The sequence below is a fragment of the Populus alba genome, chromosome 16 (genome assembly GCF_005239225.2).
Source record: "Populus alba chromosome 16, ASM523922v2, whole genome shotgun sequence".
Classification (NCBI taxonomy): Eukaryota; Viridiplantae; Streptophyta; class Magnoliopsida; order Malpighiales; family Salicaceae; genus Populus; species Populus alba.
Genome location: NC_133299.1, coordinates 4519714 through 4543704, shown reverse-complemented (window position 1 = coordinate 4543704; position 23991 = coordinate 4519714). Strand labels below are relative to the sequence as shown.

General features: G+C 34.3%; 4 protein-coding genes across 4 annotated transcripts; 3 read left to right on the top strand and 1 right to left on the bottom strand.

Annotated features, from left to right (window-relative positions):
- Window positions 1-463: 463 nt before the first annotated feature.
- Window positions 464-1546, bottom strand: LOC140954676 (uncharacterized). Its single transcript, XM_073405103.1, has 3 exons — window positions 1390-1546; window positions 1195-1305; window positions 464-1104 (listed from the first exon to the last, which is right to left on the bottom strand). The coding sequence occupies exons 1-3, from the start codon at window positions 1528-1530 to the stop codon at window positions 610-612; spliced, it is 747 nt and encodes a 248-aa protein (XP_073261204.1). The 5' UTR covers window positions 1531-1546; the 3' UTR covers window positions 464-609.
- A 1975-nt stretch (window positions 1547-3521) lies between these two features.
- Window positions 3522-6267, top strand: LOC118051276 (uncharacterized). The gene has a single exon (XM_035061910.2). It carries the CDS (start codon window positions 5041-5043, stop codon window positions 6133-6135), a length of 1095 nt encoding a protein of 364 aa, XP_034917801.1. The 5' UTR covers window positions 3522-5040; the 3' UTR covers window positions 6136-6267.
- Window positions 6268-10758: 4491 nt separating this feature from the next.
- On the top strand, window positions 10759-13618 carry LOC118052328 (uncharacterized). The gene has a single exon (XM_073405241.1). The coding sequence runs from the start codon at window positions 11323-11325 to the stop codon at window positions 13429-13431; it is 2109 nt and encodes a 702-aa protein (XP_073261342.1). The 5' UTR covers window positions 10759-11322; the 3' UTR covers window positions 13432-13618.
- A 4924-nt stretch (window positions 13619-18542) lies between these two features.
- On the top strand, window positions 18543-20402 carry LOC118051287 (uncharacterized). Its single transcript, XM_035061917.2, has one exon. The coding sequence runs from the start codon at window positions 19057-19059 to the stop codon at window positions 20353-20355; it is 1299 nt and encodes a 432-aa protein (XP_034917808.2). The 5' UTR covers window positions 18543-19056; the 3' UTR covers window positions 20356-20402.
- Window positions 20403-23991: the final 3589 nt, after the last annotated feature.

Below are 23991 nucleotides of genomic sequence, written 5' to 3'. Positions count from 1 at the left end.
CAACGGACAATTCCGTTGCAAATACAACTGAAATCCGTTGCTAAAACAATTTAGCAACGGAATCAGCAACGGCACAAATCGGATGCAGATTTGTCGTTGCTGATTTGTTTGCAACGGATAAATCCGTTGCTGATTTCGCAGCAACGGAAAATCCGTTGCTTATAAAAAGCAACGGATAATCCGTTGCAAAACTAGCAACGGATTATCCGTTGCTAGTTTGACGAATCAGCAACGGGGAATCTGTTGCTGATTCATGCATCAGCAACGGACTCTCCGTTGCTGATGCACGCTGATGCCTGCATCAGCAACGGATAATCCGTTGCTGATGCAGGCATCAGTTGCAATCACCAACGGAGAATCCGTTGGTGATTGGATTATTATATTTTTATTAAATTAATTTTTATTTATTTATTAAAATGATTTTTAATTAATTTATTTATTTATTTATGGGTAGTTTACAAATTGTAGAATATATATAACCAACATAAATTAATATTAACAATAATTAATAAAAAATAGAATAAAAATAATATTCATATTATAAAAATTTAGTTAAACTTGCATTAATACAATTAAGTTCAAATACAAAAAAAACAACAAAAGATACAATTATGGTTCTGGTTGCGAAGACGAACCATGATATTGTTGATCAGGATATAAAGGTCGAGGTGTAGGTCGATAAATTGGTTGAGATGTGGGACCCATAGATGTCATTATTTGAGGAGCCATATGTGGCGGTATTGATGGAGTCAAAGGTGATGGCATACCTTGATCAATATTTGATGTCCCGCCATGATATCCAAGATTGTTCACAAGATATTCTTGCATGGAATCCATCTGCCGTTTCATTGCAAAAATCAAATCATCTTTTTTCTTTATCTCCTCTTGCAATGCTCGATATGATGAACTGGGATATGATGACTCCACCGAGTAGGAATGTGATGAAGAGCTTGGACTAACTATAGATTTTGGCATACGAGGTGCACCATATACCCTACCCTTTGTAACTCCTCCTGAAGCCGCACACCAAGCTGCTCCATCAAATGAAGGATGATTTTCCCGATCAGTTCCATACTTTGAAATCATCTCCATTTTATAATTTTCCTACAAATAAAATACATGCAACATTAAATTAATTTGAATGTTAAATAATACTTGAGTTATATTAAGAAATAATCAAATAAAAATACATACAACCACTTTTTTTGACTTGTTATCGACGAAGCTACCAGACTGCTTGGTACTTTGATGCAAAGCTGAAAAGACATCATCCCATGGAGGTTCTTTTCCACCAGCTTCCTCTTGCTTTCAAGATTAATAAATATTATAAAAGATAAATTTATAAATTTTAATTCATTATCTTAAGCATAAAAAAAAATATATTCTTACCATGTTAGCTCGATATGATGCAAATGACACCGTTCCTCCAGAATGAGTGCTTATTTTGCCATCTGTTTGGGATAATCGATTCCTCCTAGCAGATTCAGACCTCCTTTGAAATTCAGGGGTGGACCAAACATCTTTGATCATTTGATTCCAATCATCATTGTTTTATCCAGGTAGGACCTTTATCAAGGCAATCTATAATATTTGTTGTGTTTTCTTTTGCCATGGCATTCTTGCGAGCTCGTGTCAATTGTTGATTCAAAGCTATCCTAGCCTTATCTTCCCAAATATTACGAACAATCGACTCATCTTCCTCAGAAAAGGAATATTTTTTCTACCAAATAATATATATACCAAGTAAAAAGAGTGCACAAAATTTCAAATTATATAAATAATTAATCATATTGTGTTATCTTGTTCAGAATTTGCAAGAAAATGTAATAACTAAAGAAATTAAATGATATTAAAGAGTAAACAAGAAATAAGAACAAATTATAACACAAATCAGTTATAGCTATTCAGTTGATAATTTTCATAATGCTACATTAAAGTGATCAAAATTAAAAAGAATATTATGGCAATTAGTGTTGGTTCTTACCTTAAACTCTCTAAAAAGTTCATCCCTGCACATGGAATCTACTTTTTCCCAAGAGTGCCATGCTCCCTTAAAATTGGACCTCAAAATAAGCTTGGAAAAACGAAAATCACCCACAGATAGTGTCCTTTGATGGCTCAACAAATAAAGCAAAAGAGATTGGTGCTATTAATTGTTGCATGTGCATCAATAAATCAAGAATCTTGTTTGGTCTTATTTCTTCCTGAAAAAACGTTGCTTTAGGTCTCTTTTATCTTGAAATTATTCAATCCAATTCTTATTTATTACTACATGAAATGGAAGGAAAAACAATTGACGTCTGTGCTTTAATATACAGCAATACATTCATTAATTGAAAAGATTGCTTTAATTTACAGCAATACATTCAGTAATTGAAAAGATTACAATAGGCATGCCCAGTAGACAAATTAAGCATAATCTAATTAAGCAACCATCAAAAAATGGAGCAAAATAGACTTACCAAAGCCCCAATAATCAATGGCCGAAGGTGGAGATTTCCTTGTTGCAACCCAATCAGACTTAACCAACTCTATTGATTTATATTGTGATCCATTAAGCCATTCATATTGCTGGAAAAATAAAAAACATAAACAGTATGTTAAACCCATCCAGCTTTATCAATTGCTAGTCTTTAAAACAAATCTAAGTTAAACTATGAAAAACAGAAAGCATATCCAAGTTAAAGTACCGTTTAGTTTTCATATTTTCATGGCAATTGTCTTCTCATAACAATTTTTTTTCTTCTAAGATCTAACCTAAAAACAGAACACTTGAGACTCATAACATGATCCATGGTTTCTTCTGTTCAGACTTGAAACGACAGCAAAGATGACTGAAATTAAAGGCTTTTATAATATCATTATATTTTGCATTAATTTGTCGTAATCTAATTATACAATATTATTATATTTCATTCTAATTAAAAACTATCACTTATAATAATAAAAAAATCTATATTCTTTACAGTTTTTTTGTCTTAATGTAAAGAAGTTTACGTTATCTGTGATGAAATAGTTTGTTTCTTTCCATTAAAGTAAAACAGTCACTTCAGAATCCAAACCATTTCTTGTCCTAATTATTTTTTTAATTTTTTGCTTTATCGATAAATCAGTAGATTGTGCCTACATTAAGCCACTAATTAGGATACAAACAGAATCCAACTAAAAGTAGCAAATGGAAGACAAAAAACAGAACATTTAAACATCAGTACTTAAATATGCATATTTAAATTTTGATACAAGAGAATCAATACACACCACTTAATCAATGCATAGGTATGTAGACTCAGTCAAATGAAATAAACCTAAGGTATCTAACAGGAACCTGAAACACAGAAATCAGTAACCTGATTATGAATCTGCTTAACTTCAAAAATTATCATGTGAATTTGGTTTGATATTATGATAGAAGAACATCATCAACAATCAATCTTTATGTCTTAACCCAGCTTCGTTTTCAAAACAAAAGGCATCAGATCAGCAGCAGATAAGATCAAACAACATAATGAAGAACTACACTAATGCACTAGTATTGACAGAGATTATGGTAATGTTATAATATTTTGTCGCGCGTATTCATAGAATTCATTCTCCTCTCATGGTTTAAGAACACAAATTACTAAATGAACAAAAACAAACACTACTCATGGTTGTATCTTGATGTCAGAATACCATGCCCAATCAACTGCTATCAAATTCAATAATACAGTACCTGTAAGACCTAAATTCTAATCTGAAACCCTTCATAACTTTCACTATTTCGAGTGTTATCAAGCTACTTTGACTGGAAAAGTTAGTTGCTCTAAAAAATTATGTTGTGACCCGAGAGACAATGGGAGCAAAGGTGATAAAAGCCTTGTTTTGTTTAAAGACAATTATATGCCTAAGGAGATGAGAAAATGTGGAGATATAACATTGGATCTTACAAAACAGGAGTTTGAACAGAAAAAATCATCCCACTTACACGATGATATGAAGGTATCTCATGGGGGAAAACAACTATCTACTGGCAAAAAGAAACCAAAGGGAAGCAAAAATGATTATAGCTCAACTGCTGGGACATTCAAATATTTATGAACCGTAACCCTAAAAATTAAATTGGGGGTTTTGATAAATTTTCAATTACACATGCTTAATTACGTTATAGATCATGGTAAAAACATTTCATAAACACCTATATTATCGAATTAATAGCCTAAAACCATTATTCAAAGCATTGAAAAAAAAAATGTTACCTGTGTTCTTGAGTTACAGGTGACCGAGATCGTTCGACATGACAGAAAAAAAACCTGAGATTGGGAAAGTTGGGTGAAAAATTTTTAGTGCAAGTTAAATTGCAACAAACAAAAACAAAAACAAAAACCATTAATTACTTACCTGAACTATTGAAGAAAACCGTGAAACACCCAACCCGTTTACAATGAGATACCTTAAACCAGCATGTTCGATGGTGATAATGATGGGTCTGGTTCGATTTTGTTCAGATGAAGGAGAAGAATTAGGGATCCTGAAGACGCGAAGAAGATGAAATGTTTGGGAAAAAGGAAAATCAAATCGATGAAGAGAGGGTGATTTTTCTACACTTATGGATCGATGTTCTTAGGGACGAAGGAGATCGACTGGAAGAGTGGAAGAGTGGAAGATCATTAATTTTCACCTGTTGGTTTTGTTCATTTGGTCTCGATCTGTTTGCATCTCGGTGTGGGGGGAGAAGTTGGTGCGGATCGATTTACCAAAGCCAGCAAAGAATAAACGGTTGAGATTTTATCCTTGGAAATGTTATCAACGGTCTTCGTAAATTTGGTTTTATATTAAAATTTAATTAATTATTTTTTACTTAGCAACGGAAAATCCGTTGCTAAATTCAACGTAAATTTTGCAACGGATTTTCCGTTGCTAAAATCCGTTGCTGATATTAAAAAACTAATATATGTGTAATCCGTTGCAAATCTGATACTGAATTTAGCAACGGAATTATCCGTTGCTAAATTCCGTTGCTAATTGCCCCTCTTTCTAGTAGTGTCTGAGAGAGCCAGAGACATGGAGGTTGAACATTTTAGCCACCCAGATCATCCATTGATCCTCATTAATCAAGTTCTCGAATATAGTTGTGAACTAGTTATTTGCTCTGGATGCGAGGGACCTATATGGGGTCTTTGCTACAGTTGCACCTCTTGCTACTTCTTTCTTCATATGAAATGCGCCGCGCTGCCCCGTGAGATCAAGCGGCGCATTCATCGTAGACATCCTCTCCATCTACTGGCAAAGCCACCATATAAAGGACAATACGGTTGTGATCGGTGCAACAAAACTAATTTCAACAGTTTTGTTTACCATTGTTCTTTCTGTAAGTTTGATCTTGATATCAAATGTGCTTTTCAACCGGCTTTTTTGGAAGTTGATAATCAGGCACATCAATTTGCTCACAAGGATCATCCATTGATTTTGAATGAAGAGCAAGAATATCATGGTGAAGGAGTTGTGTGCTCTGTTTGCAAGGAACCAATTTCGGGTCCTAGCTATGGTTGCGTTTCTTGCAACTTCTTTCTTCACAAGAAGTGTGCTGAGCTACCCCCAGAGATCAATCGGCACTTGCATCCAGAACACCCTCTTCGTCTACTGCCAAATCATGATACGATGTGTGATTTTTGCAACGAAACTTGCTATGAGAGTTTCATTTACTGCTGTTTTGTGTGCGAATTCAACCTCCATATCAAATGTGCTTTTCCACCGTGCGTTTATGAAGCTGATCAGGATCAGGGGCATCAATTTAGTCGCCTAATGAATCCACATTCACTAAAATCAATCTCCTTCACTTGCAATGCATGCGGCACAGACGGAGATGATTCCCCATTCGGGTGCACCATGTGCCAACTCGTGGTCCACGAAGAATGCATTTCATTGCCAGACACCCTTAAAACAGCACTACACCATCATCCCCGAACCATCCACACCTATCAACTTCAACAAGGCATCGAATCTATAAACAAGTACTGTGGAATTTGCCGTCGGGAAGTTGACACAGAATACGGAGTTTACTATTGCCCAGACTGTGACTTCGTTGCACACGTGAATTGTAGTATAGAATATGGCGATTCTGCAACAAGGATTGTAGAAGAAAACGAAAAAGAGTAAAGTGTGACTGTTTATAATCAATTCATGGAACCTAGCTTTCGTGTTGTCCGTGAGATCAAGCATGGAGAGGAGAGAATAATTGAAGAGATCGAGCATTTCAGTCATCAACATAACCTAATCCTTAATGACAAGGTTGATGATGATCTAAAGTGTGATGGGTGCATGTTACCAATCTCAACTCCATTTTACAGTTGTGCCAGTTGTAATTTCTTTCTTGACAAAACCTGTAGTATAGAATTACCCAGGCGAAAAAAGTGGCCATATCACGAAAACCAACTGATTCTTTTTTGGAATCAAGGGGTACATAATCTGTACTACTGCTATGTGTGTAATCAATATTTTCGTGGGCTCAGGTAATATTGTGGTATATGTGGACTCTGCATTGATGTTCGATGCTTCAAATCAATATTGAAAGATTCTTTTAAACATGGAGGTCATGAGCATCTCCTTTATCTTCCAGCGGACAGAAAGAATATTCTCCGTTGCAGTAGTGGAGGTCGCGGGCGTCCCCCATGGGCTGCAGATGACAGAGAGAGTAATCCCCCTTGCAGTGGCTGTTGTGTCAGTGGAGAATCAAAGGTATTTTTGAAATGTGCGGTTTGCGATTTCAAGCTGGGTATGAAATGTGTTACGCTGCCATACAAAGCAAGACACGAGTATGATGACCATCCTCTCTTCCTCACCTACATTAATGAAAATGACTACCAGCCTTCCTGTATAATTTGTGAAAAATATAGAGACCCTAAGCTCTGGTTCTACCGTTGTGAGGAATGCGACTTCGATGCTCATCCAGAATGTGCTCTCGGGAAATACCCATACGTCAAGCTAGGGGAGGTTCGCACATATCCTAAACACCCTCACCCTCTTGCTTTGGTAGACAAGACACAGGATTATGCAGCATGCGATACTTGTGGTGAGCCTTGCGATGACTTGGCCCTTGAATGTACTGATTCTAACTGCAGTTTTATCGTCCACAGGAAAAGAAGGCAATGCTTTAAAAATTATGGTAATTGGATAGCATTTGTTGGCTTTTTTCTTATTTTTGGGTTATGATTGTTGGGGTGAATGGTTAGCTTCATATTTATTATCTCTGTTTCTATTTTCGCATATAAGATCACTTTTTTTTTCTCTTTTTTTTTTTCTGAACAATAAAAGATGCTATTTCATTAAAACTGTCAATGTAGTTTGTTGTTTCTTTGTCCCTTCGTAAGTGACGAAGATGTCTGACCTTCCACCATTTTTTTTAGCTTAGCAGGAAGCTCTCCATAAATTCTGCTTTTACATTTTTGTTATAGATTTTATTGTAAATGCATATAAATATTGTCATATAAAATAACACTTATCTATAAATGAACAATTGATAGTTAATGGAAAAAAAATTATAAATATGAGAGTTAACAATTGAAAGGATGAAATTGATATTGTCAGTGGCTCACATCGGGTTCTTGAATTTTCTTTGAAATTTTGTTTCCTCGTTAGATTTCAAGAGAATAAGTTATTTAAAGCACGTTTGTTTTTATGTTTTAAAAATATTTTTTTATTTTATATTAATTATTTTTTGTGTGTTTTTAGATCATTTTAACATACTGATATCAAAAATAAATTTAAAAAAATAAAAAATATTATTTCAATGAATTATTTAAACGAAAACATTTTGAAAAACAACTCATACTACGATATAAAAAAAATCTTATTAGTGGAAACTAAATTATTGGTAGCGCTAATTGTATCTAAATTTATTTTAACATAAAAAAATATTCAAATATTATTAATGTTTTTTTTTTCTAATAAAAAATAAACAATGTAAGAGTTGATTTGATATGACCTGTTTTATTTTGCAGGTTTTTAGTAAAAACATAATTTAACTAAAAAAATTAATATAATATCTTTTTTTTTTAATATTAAAAAAACAACTTATTGGATTGACTCGGGTCAACGTAGGTTAACATGTCATATTCATTACCTGAGTATGAGACCATGATTACCTCATAGAAAACAAATTATGAAGTATAATTTTTAATTAACTCAATGTTAAATGATAAAATTAAAAAAATAACCTGAATTAACTTTTTAAATTCCCAACTCAAATCATAATACCAAGACATTTCTATAGAAAAATAAATTACTTAGTTTTGCAGAGATAACCAAGAAATAGATTTACCAAAGGAAAGACTTATTTTTCTGCTCGAGATAAACATCACGAAGCTACTGTTTCGAATTTCAACTGATTGAAACACAGCCAAATCACATATAGAATAAGAGTTTTTTTTTATAATTAATTTTTAAAGTATTTTTTATTTAAAAATATATTGAAATAATATTTTTTTTGTTTTTAATTTATTTTTAATAATAGTAAATAAAACATTTTAAAAATAAAAAAAATAATAATTTAAAGAAAAAATATAAAATAAAAATTTAATTTTTTTCAATTATTTTTCCAAAATTGTAAAAACAGACCAGCAAGTAAGTTTGAATAAGAAGTGCAACTATTTAACCTCATTTGTTGAACAGTGGTCATTTCAATCACGAGTTTTGCCTACTCCTCGAGGCACGAACACAAAACCTACAAAAACAAAGCAGTAATGTGTGACTATTATGTAATACTATTTAACTTGATTTTCTTCTGTAACGATAGTAACTTATCAGTAACCCTTCTTTTTTGTTCTAAGTACTGTATATATCAAATTTCTTGATTTGTAGAGAACAAAAACATAATCCCGACTCCATTAATAATTATATATCTAAGACATTTTATAAATAACTACAAAATTATACAAAAAACTAAAAGTCATATGTTAATCACTATATGGCTTGTGAGAGGATTTGTTTTGGATTCGCAAAGTATTTGTTTCCTTTTCTCATTAAATTTTTCGGTTTTTTGTTTTCTCAATTCAACTTTTACTAATATAATTAATTTAAGAAAAGAATATTTTAAAAAACAATCGAAAAAAATTATTCTTAATATTAATAGTACCATTTCAAGATAAGAATTCTATTGATGTATATTGCCCTTCATTTTACTATAAAAATAGATTTTTTGGGGATTTGTTTTTAACCAGAACAAATTTTAAGTTTTTTAATCGATTAAACATTATTTAGAGGTTATGTTTACGTTGTATTTCTAAGTGTTTTTAAATGAAAAAAATGATTGAAATGGTGTTTTGTGTTTAAAGAGAGGGGAGCAATTTTCAGGTGACTTCCAGCCTCTAGAGTTTCTTGACAGTAAAACAAATAGATAACGTTTTTTTAATTTGTCACAACAAAAAACATATCGGATGGTTATTTTAAAAAGTCCTCCCATTTAAATAATAATAATAAAAAAAATAAGAAATGAAGTCGAAACATGTTAGCATGTGTTGATTGGCGTGTTGGGCCTCCTAGATCATGTGCTTAACTATTTTTTGCCATTTTTTTTCTTTTAAGTCTATTTGATGTAGAATTAGATAACTAAATATATATTATATATATTTCTTTATTAATTTCTTAAATTAAAACAAAATATGTTAAAAGGTGTTTTTTTTAAATAACATTAAAATTTTAGTTTTAGTTTGACTAAGGTTATAGATGTCTTTTTAATTTTGACAACCATTATTTTTTAACAAACAATTATTATTTTTAGTTTATCCTGCATTTTTTTTTTCGATATGTATTCAATGATTACCTTATAATTTATAATACTATAAATTTGACTTGACATGTTTTAAACAATAAATAGTTAAATTTTTACTTTTGTTATATATAATTGATGTCATTTTTACTTTAATTTAATAATTTGTGGGTGATAAGCATGAAAAATGTGATATGAAAAACCTGTAATTAATTCTGAAAGGCAATACACACATTATCTTCTTCCTTTCCCAATCTCTCTCTTCATTATAAAATCTAGAAAACCAAATAGGAATGGCAATGGAGACTTTAAGGTCGAGGGCTTTTTAAGGAGAAATGGTTAACATTAGTTTTTGAATTTATAGTTTAAATTAGACGAGAGAAAATAATAATTAATAGTTAAGTTGTTATTTTTATATACATGTATAAATTATATCTATTTAATCTGAATTTAATTGTTTGTAGTTAATGAACATGATGAAATGTGATATATAAGAGAATGTGTTTTCAATTTTTTTTATATCTCTAATTATATAATTTAATTCCAAGATAAATGATCTTCTGTGACATGTCCTTATAATCGAGACAAGAACGATTTCAACTAAAAATCTGAGTTGTTTTTATTTCGAGAAAAAGAATGCAGGAGCTAAAATCATAATGGCTTTCATATAATCATGATTTTTCTTTTAGTAGTTTATTTACATAATATATTATGGTGATAGTTAAGATTTAGTTATTTTTAAAAAAGAAGGATTTATTCTACCTAGATTTTTACTAATATTTAAAGGAATGCTACTATTATTTAGTAGTTTATTAATAATATCTGAATATTTTTTTTTTATTTTAAAAAAATTAATTTAACCGCAACATTGTATTTGGGATTTATTTGCTGTCATCTCTCACATACGTCAGGTCTCATGCGCCTTCAATGTTTTCAGGTCGATGATTGGTTTGCTTGATAACAATCCACCTTCAAATCCAAGTAGTAATAGTTTCTAATACTATTTTTTATTTCATTAATAACTTATTATATGGACACGATCCATTAACTAAGCAATGGACCAATCCAATAGAATACTAAGCAATGGACATGATCCAGTAACAAGAAGTTGACGAGACCCACCTCAAGTCAACGAGTCTTCCACTCCAACCAGAAAAGAAAAGGGCAAGTGTCTTCTTATTCACATGCTTGTATAATATCATCTGCACAAATGGAAGAGCCTGTAGCTATCCTCATGATCTTCCTCCCACCCCATCCTTACAGATAACACCCTTCCTTTCTTTTCGGGCTTCTTTGAATTCTGCTATCCGATCTTAATGGGAAATCACTGTGTTCTGGATCTCGTTGGTTGATCTGTAATTTAGCAGTAAGCAGCTGTAATTATTTAATTAGCCGTCGTCGGTGAAGAGGTCAAGTTTCCGTTCAGAAGGTGAGGTATTGAATTCTAGTAGCACTCAACTTTTATTTGCCTTTCCATTTCGATAACATATATATTCGGCAGCTTCAATCTGGCCTCCCTAAGTCTTGCCTTGGCTCAACACCCCTCATTTCCTGCTCTGTCCTCTGAGAGAGCCAGAGACATGGAGGTTGAACATTTTAGCCACCCAGATCATCCATTGATCCTCATTAATCAAGTTCTCGAATATAGTGGTGAATTAGTTATTTGCTCTGGATGCGAGGGACCAATATGGGGTCCTTGCTACAGTTGCACCTCTTGCTACTTCTTTCTTCATAAGAAATGCGCCGAGCTGCCCCGTGAGATCAAGCGGCGCATTCATCGTAGACATCCTCTCCATCTACTGGCAAAGTCACCATATAAAGGAAATTACCGTTGTAGTCGGTGCGACAAATTTTTTAACTATTTTGTTTACCATTGCTCTTTCTGTGAATTTGATCTTGATATCAAATGTGCTTTTCAACCGGGTTTTTTGGAAGTTGATAGTCAGGCACATCAATTTTCCCACAAGGATCATCCATTGATTTTGAATGAAGAGCAAGAATATCATGGTGAAGGAGTTGTGTGCTCTGTGTGCAAGGAACCAATGTCTGGTCCTAGCTATAGTTGCATTTCTTGCAACTTCTTTCTTCACAAGAAATGTGCTGAGCTGCCCCCCGAGATCAAGAGGCACATTCATCCAGAGCACCCTCTTCGTCTACTGCCAAATCATCACATGATCTGTTGTTTTTGCAAAGAAACTTGCTATGAGAGTTTTGTTTATTGCTGTATTGTGTGCGAATTCAACCTCCATATCAAATGTGCTTTTCCACCGTGCGTTTATGCAGCTGATCAGGATCAGGGGCATCAATTTAGAAGCCTGCTGAATCCACGTTCATTAAAATCAATCTCCTTCACTTGCAATGCATGCGGCACAGATGGAGATGACTCCCCATTCGGGTGCACCATGTGCCAACTCGTGGTCCACGAAGAATGCATTTCATTGCCAGGCACCCTTAAAACGGCACTGCACCATCATCCACGAATCATCCACACATATCAACTTCAACAATGCATCGAATCTATAAAGAAGTACTGTGGAATTTGCCGTCGGGAAGTTGACACAGAATATGGAGTTTACTATTGCCCAGACTGTGACTTCGTTGCACACGTGAATTGTAGTATAGAATATGGCGATTCTGCAATAGAGATCGTAGAAGAAAACGAAGAAGAGCAAAGTGTGACTGTTTATGATCAATTCATGAAACCTAGCTTTCGCGTTGTCCGTGAGATCAAGCATGGAGAGGAGAGAATAATTGAAGAGATCGAGCATTTCAGTCATCAACATAACCTAATCTTTAATGACAAGGTTGATGATGATTTAAAGTGTGATGGGTGCATGTTACCAATCTCAACTCCATTTTACAGTTGTGCCAGTTGTAACTTCTTTCTTGACAAAACCTGCAGCATAGAATTACTCAGGCGAAAAAAGTGGCAATATCACGAAAACGAACTGGTTCTTTTATGGAGCCGAGGGCCACATGATCTGGTCTACTGTGATGTGTGTAGTCAATATTTTCGTGGGCTCAGTTACAAATGTAAAGTATGTAGACTCTGGATTGATGTCCGATGCTTCAAATCATTGAAAGATTCTTTTAAACATGGAGGTCATGAGCATCTCCTTAATCTTCCAGTGGACAGAAAGAGTATTCTCCGTTGCCGTATTGGAGGTTACGGGCTTCCCCCTTTGCTTGTAGATGATAGAGAGATTATTCCCCATTGCAGTGGCTGTTGTGTCAGTGAAGAATCGAAGGTATTTTTAAAATGTGCGGTTTGCGATTTCAAGCTGGGTATGAAATGTGCTACACTGCCATACAAAGCAAGACACGAGTATGATGACCATCCTCTCTCCCTCACCTACATTAATGAAAATGACTACCAGCCTTCCTGCATAATTTGTGAAAAAGATAGAGACCCGAAGCTCTGGTTCTACCGTTGTGAGGAATGCGACTTCGATGCTCATCCAGAATGTGCTCTCGGGAAATACCCATATGTCAAGCCAGGGGGCGTTCGCACATATCCTAAACACCCTCACCCTCTTGCTTTGGTAGACAAGACAGGAGATTATCGTCCGCAGGCATGCGATTCTTGTGGGGAGCCTTGCGATGACTTGGCCCTTGAATGTACTGATCCTAACTGCAGTTTTATCGTCCACAAGGAAAGATGGCAATGCTTGAAGTCATTAAAAGGGTAATTAGATTGCAGTTGTTGGCTTTTTTCTTATTTTTGGGTTATGATTGTTGGCAGTTGCTAGACAGAGGATTATTATCTCTGTTTCTATTTACGCGTGTGAGATCACTTTTTTTGTCTCTGTTTTTTTCTGAACAATAAAAGATGCTATTTTATTAAAACTGTCCTTGAAGGTAGTTTGTTGTTTCTTTGTGTCTTCGTAGTGACAAAGATGTCTGACCTTCCATCATTTTTTTTAGCTTAGCAGGAAGCTCTCCATAAATTCTGCTTTTACATTTTTGTTATAGATTTTATTGTAAATGCATAGAAACATTTGGCATATAAAATAACACTTATCTAACTGATATCAATTATTTTCATTCAAATATTTAATTTTTATCTCCTTAACGCAATCTAATAATAAATGAATCTATTTAAATAATATTTAAAACAAAGACCTCAAGGGCATTTGATAGCTTTGTCCTTTAATAAGATATATCATACAGAAGTAAGTTAATTCATGTTTTTGGTATTTTTTTTTCTTAAGAAGAATAAGAATAAGCCTCCATTTTTGTTTATCTAATTTCAAAACCACGAAGGGATTTAGAGGCCCAAATCCTTAAAAAAAATAAAAAACTAAATAGAAAAAAAATTCTAAATCAACTAATAAAATATTACAAGTCTAGATAGTTTTTTTTTTGTTTTATTTGAAAGTCTTGTTGATTTTAAATGATTATAAAATTCTAATTTTATAGAAAATAAAGCATTTAAAATCTTCTAATAAAATTTGAGTTGAATTAAGATAAAAATAAAATAAAATTATGCCCTTTACAAGATTGCTTATTTTTTAAAAAATATCATATATCAATCTCGTCTCAAATTTAAATTGTTGTTGCTTCAATTTCGCAAGTATCAAATTAAAAATCTCTAACCTTTTGTACATGCTAGCAACATTCCCAGCCTTTTCAGTATTAAGAGTTCTTATGGAAGTTTTATTGTCATAATACAACTTTATAGTTCTTCAAGAATTCTCTTTAGCCATAACATTTCACAAACTCCATTTCCATAACCTTATGTTCTACTTAAGCGCTGCTTCTTACAACCATATTTTGATAAACCACACAATGAACTTTGAATCTGTAAATTTGATCAGAACAAGCAGAAGGCCAGCTCCGGCTATGGCCTTGAATTACTGTAGAAAATGTTTCTGTAGCAGGTATACCTGAATCACAAGTTATTTCAGGAACAAAACAATTGTTAGGACCAAGAGGATGATGCTATGGAAGGTTTGCAGCAAGATGTTGACATGTACAAATCTAATGGTCGAGAATGGCAGCTCTGCTTCGCCGTTTCCTCTCAAATCCTTCCAGCAGATCTTGAATGAATCCATTGCAATTCAAGAACTAGAATGTATAAATCATTATTTAAATCTCAATTTCCCCACTTTCACCAAAAGTCCTATCTGCCATTACTGGTATATATACTGATAATTCTCCTTCTTTGTTCCTTCGCAATGTTGCTTTTGAAAAGAACATTGCCATTCAATCTCCAGCAAGTAGATATTAGATTATGATGCTTTAAGCTTTGGTGTGAAACGAGATAGCTTGAACTTATTCACCTGAACTTTCATTTCTGAAGTCCAAATACATGCTGACGCATTTAACTAATAGCACCAACGTTTCACATGACTAAACCAAACAATGATGCCTGGAAAAACTTACTTCCTAAACCCTAACAATCAGGCAGGAGATATCTCGGAAAGTTGATACATACACTCATTCCAGAAAAGCAAAAAATAAAAATAAAAACTACGTAAGTTTTCCACAGTATACATAGCGTGGATGACATACTAAAGTGTGAAAACTTGTTCGTGATGATAACCAACTGTTTCGGTATCCTCACTTTTCCTTGATCAATGCTATATCCCAAATTCTTCTTCTGGAATCAAACCTAAATGCGCCAATCCTGAAGATCAAAATGTAAGCAAAATGAAAGTTAACCAATGTCAACGTGAAGGCAAAAGGGGATTGGATCTAAACATGATGTTCTCCATTCATGTTTAAGCATTGCAGATCGATACACAGGATCATCTATCCATACGATTTTCCTTATGATTGTTCAATTCTCAATACCTTACTTTGACTTGGTTATGTCTCAGCTGATTCTACAAGTTAGTGGTGCAAATGTTTTGGTTGGTTAGGCTATTGATCCCTTCAAAGAAGCAAGGAAACCCAGAATTAAATCCACCATCTGAGCATCATAATTAGGTCCTTCCATTTCAGAGTGTCGCGCAAACAGAATTGAAGCAGTTAAGCCAAAAGGGTAGCCTATGCTTACATAACCAGTAATTTCCTCCAGCTTAACAACAGCAAAACCAGCAATTGGAGATGCTATATATAAGAACAAAACATCTCAGCAAGTTCGAAAGAAAACAAACAAAGAAAGAAACTGGGAGATAAAATTCCTTAATAAAACTTCTAAAATATATGTGCAGAACAATTGTAAGGAAAGATTGCAGGGAATTTTGAAGAATTAATTGAGAGAATAGGTCCACACCCACTTTATGAGAGGCTTTGAGTCAGGCAAAAATATGCTGTCATATAATTCTATTCTCTAGGAATTTTGTAGCATCATTCAATCATAAATTTCATAATCATCAAAGAAAACCAAGCTAAAAATATCTCAAAAAAAGCAAGAAATGTCACCAACCATCAGTGATGAGAACATGCAAACAGGTATATAAATCAATAAGTATAGATTCATCTATAATTTTATTTTCTGTATGAATGAAATTTATTTTTTAAATAAAAAGTATTTATTTTTATATAATATTTATAATATGTTTAGTCTTGTATAATATTTTTTTTATTTTATTCAATCAATTTACTATGTGTTTCTATTTCTATTATCGTTTGATTAAATAAATAAATAAGTTTAACAAATATATCTGGATAAATATCTCATCTTACAAGATTAAATATCTTAATTTATATCTGTTTCTTGATTTTTTCAGTTTTATTTTTAGTTATCATTTATAATTTTTTTCATTTATTAACTTAGATAGTTCTTGATTTGTTTATTTCATGTAGATATAAGCTTTTTGAATTTTAACTTAGAAATTTTTTAATTACAAAAATACATCAAAAAGACTTGTATATATAAATTTTTTTATTAAATAAAAAAAATTAACCCGCAACAAATTCCGGTGAAGTATCTATCTAGTAGTGAGTGCTATTTTTAAAAATTCATTCAAACATTGATACGAGACCTTCCATTTGCTTGATGTTTACAAAAGGTTCATTGATTTAGATGCAAAGAACTAGTTTCTGCTGTTCTTGATGATGTCTGATAAGTCAATTTTTCAAATTTGCTGATTTTTTAGCAACACGAAGCAAACCAAACCAAAATCAATCTGTATGAAAATACTCACCCCTCATATTGAATTAGCTTCGCGTAAAGTATGAAACAAACGAACTTTTCAATTTCATGTCAGGAATTCTTTGATGTAAAAAATAACTACTCTGAATAAATGATACTTGTTAAAATCATTATAAATTAATTGAATAACATCTATAGAATCAGAGTTGTATATGATCTTTCTGAAATCTCTATCTCATATTACCAATAAATGATATTTAATTCCTAGTAATTCTAAAAATAGATTAGAACTAAAACCGCAATAACTCGTAAAACTCATCAACCATCTCCCTTCAGAATTTCTTAAGAGACCCCAAATCCAATCCTCCTTGGGTTCCAAAGAGAGTTGTCATCCATATCCAGTTTAATAAATCCTTCTTCTGGCTTAAGCCATGAGATGGTTGTGGGGGGTGCCTATATACCATAGTTCAATTATTCCAAGCATCGCAACACACATTTTTAAAAAAATAAATTTGACGTAACAACCGATTATCCTCTAAATACTACTCTCTAAAAGCTAAAATATTCCTCCTCCTCCAAATCCACCAATACCAAACAAGAACAACCTGACAAGATTTACCTCATAAGACATTTCCTTGTTATAATATAATAAAGACATTTGTTTACATAAAACGACATAAATTCTAAAAACCTGTAATTAATTTGGGAAGGAAACACACACATGATCTTCTTCCTTTCCCCATCCTTCTCTTCATTATAAAATCTAGAAAACCAAATAGGAATGACAATGGAGACTTTGAGGTCGGAGGTTTTTAAGGAGAAATGGTTTAATTAATGAATCCTTGTATAAGAGAATGTGTTTTTAATTTCTCTTTATATCTCTAATGATATAATTTAATTCCAAGATAAATGATTTTTTCTAACATGTTCTGTTTATTTTTTCCATTCAAATTAACAAAGAAGTCAAACGACCTTCACAATGTATTTTGATATAAAAAAATATCACTTACTCATTATAAGTATAAAAAATATCACTTACTCATGATAAGTACCTCATATTTCCTTATATCTTAAAGATTATTTCTAATAAGTCTTTTATAAGTGTAATTATATCAATTAATTATATCTTTAATTTTTAGTTAAGGTATTTAATAAAAGGCAGAATATATAACATTAAACTTTTACGTTATGTGCAATTTGCTTAAAATATTTGAGTTAATTTAAATGAAATATCATAATTTTAGTTAATTATGTATTTGTTTCACATTTCTAGGTTATTAAGAGTAAAATCGTTTTATTATAAAAATTAAACTAAAAAGTATAGTTAACATTTATAAATTTATATATTTCATTATGATAGAAAAAAAAAAGACCAATTTCAGATTTAGATAAAATATGTTAATTATATATATATATAATTATATATACATGTAATTATTGATTTATGATTTTAATAATTAAAGGATTTTATCATTAGATTTTTAATTTTAAGTACCTCTACTGGGAAAAAGTTTAGGAGGGTGTTATTAATTATTTTTTAAAATATTTGTTTTAATTAAAAATAAATATTGAAATAAATATTTTTATTTTTTAAAAGTTAATTTTAATATCAATATATTTTAAAATATAAAAAATTTAATTTTAAATATTTTTTAATTAAAAAAACCGTTTAGAAAGCAATTTTAAACCGCTACCCATGGGCAAATGAGTAATAGAAGAAGTTGAGGAGACCCAACTCCAGTCAACGAGTCTTCTTCTCCAACCAGAAAAGACATGGGAAAGTGTCTTCTTATTCACATGCTTGAACAATCTCATCCTTACGAATAGAGGAGCTTGTAGCTTTCCTCATGATCTTCTTCCCACCTCTTCGTTACAGCTAACACCCTTCCTTTCTTTTTGGGCCTCTTTGACTTTGAAGTCCTTTGAATTATTTTTCGTTTCGGCTATCTTTGATAAATGGGAAGAAGGAAGAAAATGCTTCCCCAGCAATTGTTTGATATCCGATCTTAATGGGAAATCACTGTGTTCTGGATCTCGTTGGTTGATCTGTAATGTAGCAGTAAGCAGCTGTAATTATTTAATTAGCCGTCGGTGAAGAGGTCAAGTTTCAGTTCAGAAGGTGAGGTATTGAATTCTAGTAGCACTCAACTTTTATTTGCCTTTCCATTTTGATAACATATATATATTCGGCAGCTTCAATTTAGCCTCCCTAAGTCTTGCCCTGGCTCAACAACCCTCATTTCCTGCTCTGTCCTCTGAGAGAGCCAGAGACATGGAGGTTGAACATTTTAGCCACCCAGATCATCCATTGATCCTCATTAATCAAGTTCTCGAATATAGTTGTGAACTGGTTATTTGCTCTGGATGCGAGGGACCAATATGGGGTCCTTGCTACAGTTGCACCTCTTGCTACTTCTTTCTTCATAAGACATGCGCCGAGCTGCCCCGTGAGATCAAGCGGCGCATTCATCGTAGACACCCTCTCCATCTACTGGCAAAGCCACCATCTCATTACAGACAATGCGTTTGTGATCGGTGCGGCAAAACTTGCAACAGTTTTGTTTACCACTGTTCTCTCTGTACGTTTGATCTTGATATCAAATGTGCTTTTCAACCGGGTTTTTTGGAAGTTGATAGTCAGGCACATCAAGTTGCCCACAAGGATCATCCATTGATTTTGAATGAAGAGCAAGAATATCATGGTGAAGGAGTTATGTGCTCTGTGTGCAAGGAACCAATGTCTGGTCCTAGCTATAGTTGCCCTTCTTGCAACGTCTTTCTTCACAAGAAGTGTGCTGAGCTACCCCCAGAGATCAAGAGGCACATTCATCCAGAACACCCTCTTCGTCTACTGCCAAATCATCACATGATCTGTCGTTTTTGCAAAGAAACTTGCTATGAGAGTTTTGCTTACTGCTGTTTTGTGTGCGAATTCAACCTCCATATCAAATGTGCTTTTCCACCTTGCGTTTATGCAGCTGATCAGGATCAGGGCCATCAATTTAGAAGCCTGCTGAATCCACTTTCATTAAAATCAATCTCCTTCACGTGCAATGCATGCGGCACAGATGGAGATGACTCCCCTTTCATGTGCACCTTGTGCCAACTCTTGGTCCACGAAGAATGCATTTCATTGCCAGGCACCCTCAAAACAGCACTGCATCATCATCCCCGAATCATCCACACCTATCAACGTCAACAATGCATCGAATCTATAAACAAGTACTGTGGAATTTGCCGTCGGGAAGTTGACTCAAAATACGGAGTTTACTATTGCCCAGACTGTGACTTCGTTGCACACGTGAATTGTAGTATAGAATATGGCGATTCTGCAACAGAGATTATAGAAAAAAACGAAGAAGAGCAAAGTGTGGCTGTTGATGATCAATTTATGGAACCTAGCTTTCGCGTTGTCTGTGAGATCAAGCATGGAGAGGAGAGAATAATTGAAGAGATCGAGCATTTCAGTCATCAACATAACCTAATCCTTAATGACAAGGTTTGTCGCACCCCAAAAAAATCCGACGCGCGGCATCGGCTGGCGATTTTTCTGATTTTGTTTTTTGCTTAGAATTGGTTTGTTGGAGTCGCCACCTAGTAATTCATTGAGGGCTACTAGGAAACCTGATGTACTGGTCTTGTCAGAGATCCCGGGTAAGGGACTGGTTGTGGTTAGAAAAGGTATTAGCACCCCTAACACACCCTACCTGAGGTAAGCTGCTTTGTTTTCTGATGTGGTTTGAAAATTTAAAATATTAATTAAATTCTGAGGCTTGAATAAATCAGTTATTAAATCCCCGAATATATGTAGAAACTTGTTCTCACATTTTCATGGAAAATACAACTTGATTTTATTTGTCCTTGAGACATTTAACCGTATTTAAATTAACAAATAATTCTTTTTGTCCTTTTTTATTTTTAATTCAATAACATAAATAAATAAAAAAAAACAAGCATACAAGCACACACAAACATTTCTTTTTTTTGTTATTTATCACTTTCTCTTTTCTTTTCTTTTCTTTATTTTCCTTCCATATTTACAAAATAAAAAAAAAAAACTCAAAACTAAATAAATATTACATTAAACAATTTGGAAATTGCAAAAATGAACCAAAACAAATTCTGGGCTGCATTCCGGGCTGCCAGAATACTGGCGGCGCATGGGTTCACGCGCCGCCTTGAAATTCAGGCGGCGTGAGGGGGCTGTAATGGCCTCCTCCCCTCTTCTCTTCCCTGTCCGTGGTGGCTTTCACCGTGACCTGCAACAAGAGAAAACACCCAAGCATTTGTTTTTATTTTGTTTTTTAGATCTGTCCAGCTCCTCCGGCTTCTCCCTTTTATGTCGGTGTTTCTGCTGCCGATGGGCGATCTGGTGGCGGGGAGTGCTTCTTCTTCTCAGCCACTTCAGTGGCTGGCTGTCACTTTGGGTCGCTCTGGTTTTGGCCAAAAACAGAGGCGGCTGGGGAAGGGAGAGTCCGTGGGCGGTGGCTTGCTTCTGTGGAGGAGACGCCGCTGCAAGGCTGGTTGGGCGGAGATGAAGAGGACAGCGAGGCTACTGCTGGTGGCTTGGGTTCCGTGGTGGCCGGTCCGGCCGCTGGTCTGTGGGGAGGAGAAAAATGGGGAAGAGGGCAGGGGCTGTTGTCGGTTATGGAGAAGAAAGGAAAAATCTGAGGATGGGGGGGTGGCGGCCGGTTTGTTTTTGCAAAGGGGCCGTGAGTTGGGGGGATTTGTATTTGCGGTGGAGAGGCAGAGGTGGAAGGGGCTGGTTCGGTTTGCTGCTGTTTGGGTGTGTTGGAAAAAAGGGCTGTGAGCGGGGAGAACAAGAACCGGCTCAGGATTGGCAGCTGTGAGGGGGAGAAGTGAGGCTGATTTATGAGGGGAAAGAAGAAAATTAATTACAAAGGGTGGGGGTGTCCGGCTGAAGGTAGAAGGGAGAGGATTTGTGTGGCTTCGGGTGCAGGCCTTGGATTTGCTGGTTGAAGGGGAAGAAGATGGGGGGAAAAACCGTCTGGAGCTGGTGAGGGGGAGCTGCTGTATATTGATGACCGTGAGAGGGAGCGTCTGTGGTCGGCTGGAAACCAGGAAAAGAAGACCCACTGGTGGGGCTGAGTTGCTAATTTTCAGCCGGAAGAGAGGGATTAAATAATGGTCTTGGGCCAGGGGGAAACTAGTTTCGGGTGAAGAGAAAAAAATTCTTAGGTTGCCCCTCCTTTCAAAATTCAAAATTCCCTATACATAGGCAAAAATATTGTTTCGGCCTCAAAATTGGTCCCTTAATTTTCTTTTTTTTTTGTAAAATTTGATTTTTCTTGTTTTTTTGTATTTTTTTTTAAAACGAGCAATATCAACGTCGACTCAAATACGGAAAATCAATTATTTTAAAAATGACGCGTGAAAAGTCAAACGCGTTCGAAAGACCCTTAAAAATTTAAATAAATTTTTTTTAGACGACGTTGAAAATGCTAAAATGACGAAAATATATTAAAAAACATATTTTTTGGGATTTTCTTTGTTTTTCTCTATTTTTAGATTTTTTTGAAAATATATCAAAAACATAGGTCAAAAATTGGGTAGCAACAAGGTTGATGATGATCTAAAGTGTGACGGTTGCATGTTACCAATCTTACCTCCATTTTATAGTTGTGACAGTTGTAATTTCTTTCTTGACAAAACCTGCATAGAATTACCCAGGCGAAAAAAGTGGCAATATCACGAAAACCAACTGATTCTTTCATGGATCCCACATCCTCTGTTCTACTGTTGTGTGTGTCATCAATATTTTCGTGGGCTCAGGTACAGATGTGATGTATGTAGTCTCTGCGTTGATGTCCGATGCTTCAAATCAATAGTGAAAGATTATTTTAAACATGGAGGTCATGATCATCCCCTTTATCTTCCAGCGGACAGAAAGAGTATTCTCTGTTGCCGTATTGATGGTCGTGGGATTCCCCCTTGGGCTGCAGATGACGGAGAGAGTATTCCCCATTGCAGTGGCTGTTGTGTCAGTGAAGAATCAAAGGTATTTTTGAAATGTGCGGTTTGCGATTTCAAGCTGGGTATGAAATGTGCTACACTGCCATACAAAGCAAGACACGAGTATGATGACCATCCGCTCTTCCTCACCTACATTAATGAAAATGACTACCAGCCTTCCTGCATAATTTGTGAAAAAGATAGAGACCCGAAGCTCTGGTTCTACCGTTGTGAGCAATGCGACTTCGATGCTCATCCTGAATGTGCTCTCGGGAAATACCCATATTTCAATGCAGGGGGGGTCGGCACATGTCCTAATCACCCTCACCCTCTTGCTTTGGTCGTCAAGACAGAGGATTATGCAGCATGCGATACTTGTGGTGAGCCTTGCGATGACTTGGCCCTTGAATGTACTGATCCTAACTGCAGTTTTATCGTCCACAGGAAAAGGGAATGCTTGAAGTCATTACGGTAATTGGATTGCAGTTGTTGCCTTGTCTTTTTCTTCTTTTTTTTTGAGGGGGGGTTATGTTATGATATTGACAGTTGCAAGATTATTATCTCTGTTTCTATTTTCGCATATGAGATCACTTTTTTTTTCTCTGTTTTTTTTTTTTCTGAACAATGGATGCTATTTTATTAAAACTGACCTTGAAGGTAGTTTGTTGTTTCTTTGAGCCTTCGTAGTGACAAAGATGTCCTACCTTCCACCATTTTTTTAGCTTAGCAGGAAGCTCTCCATAAATTCTGCTTTTACATTTTTGTTATAGATTTTAATGTAATGCATAAAAATATTGGCATATAAAATAACATTTATCTAACTGATATCAATTATTTTCATTCAAATATTTAAATTTTATTTCCTTAACACAATCTAATATTAAATAAATGTATTTAAATAAATGGTGTGGACACCAGACCCACACCGTAAATTACACGAATATATGGACGGAGACGACATAGGATGCTCCAGCCTATCACGCTTTGATTGAAAGACTAAGCTCGTTTGAGCATGTTTTATTATTATTTTATTTATTTGAAATTATTTATGTTAAACAGTTTGATTTGATGGGCTAAGCCCAATAGTGAGATACTTTAGGGTTTTACTATTTATACGTTACTCTGTTATTTTGTGAGACAGTTTTGATAATTAATGAAAATATTGCAGACTTTGTATATCTTCAATTCCCTTTCTTCTCTTCTTTAGCTTTCTTCTTCTCTAAAGTTTCTTTCT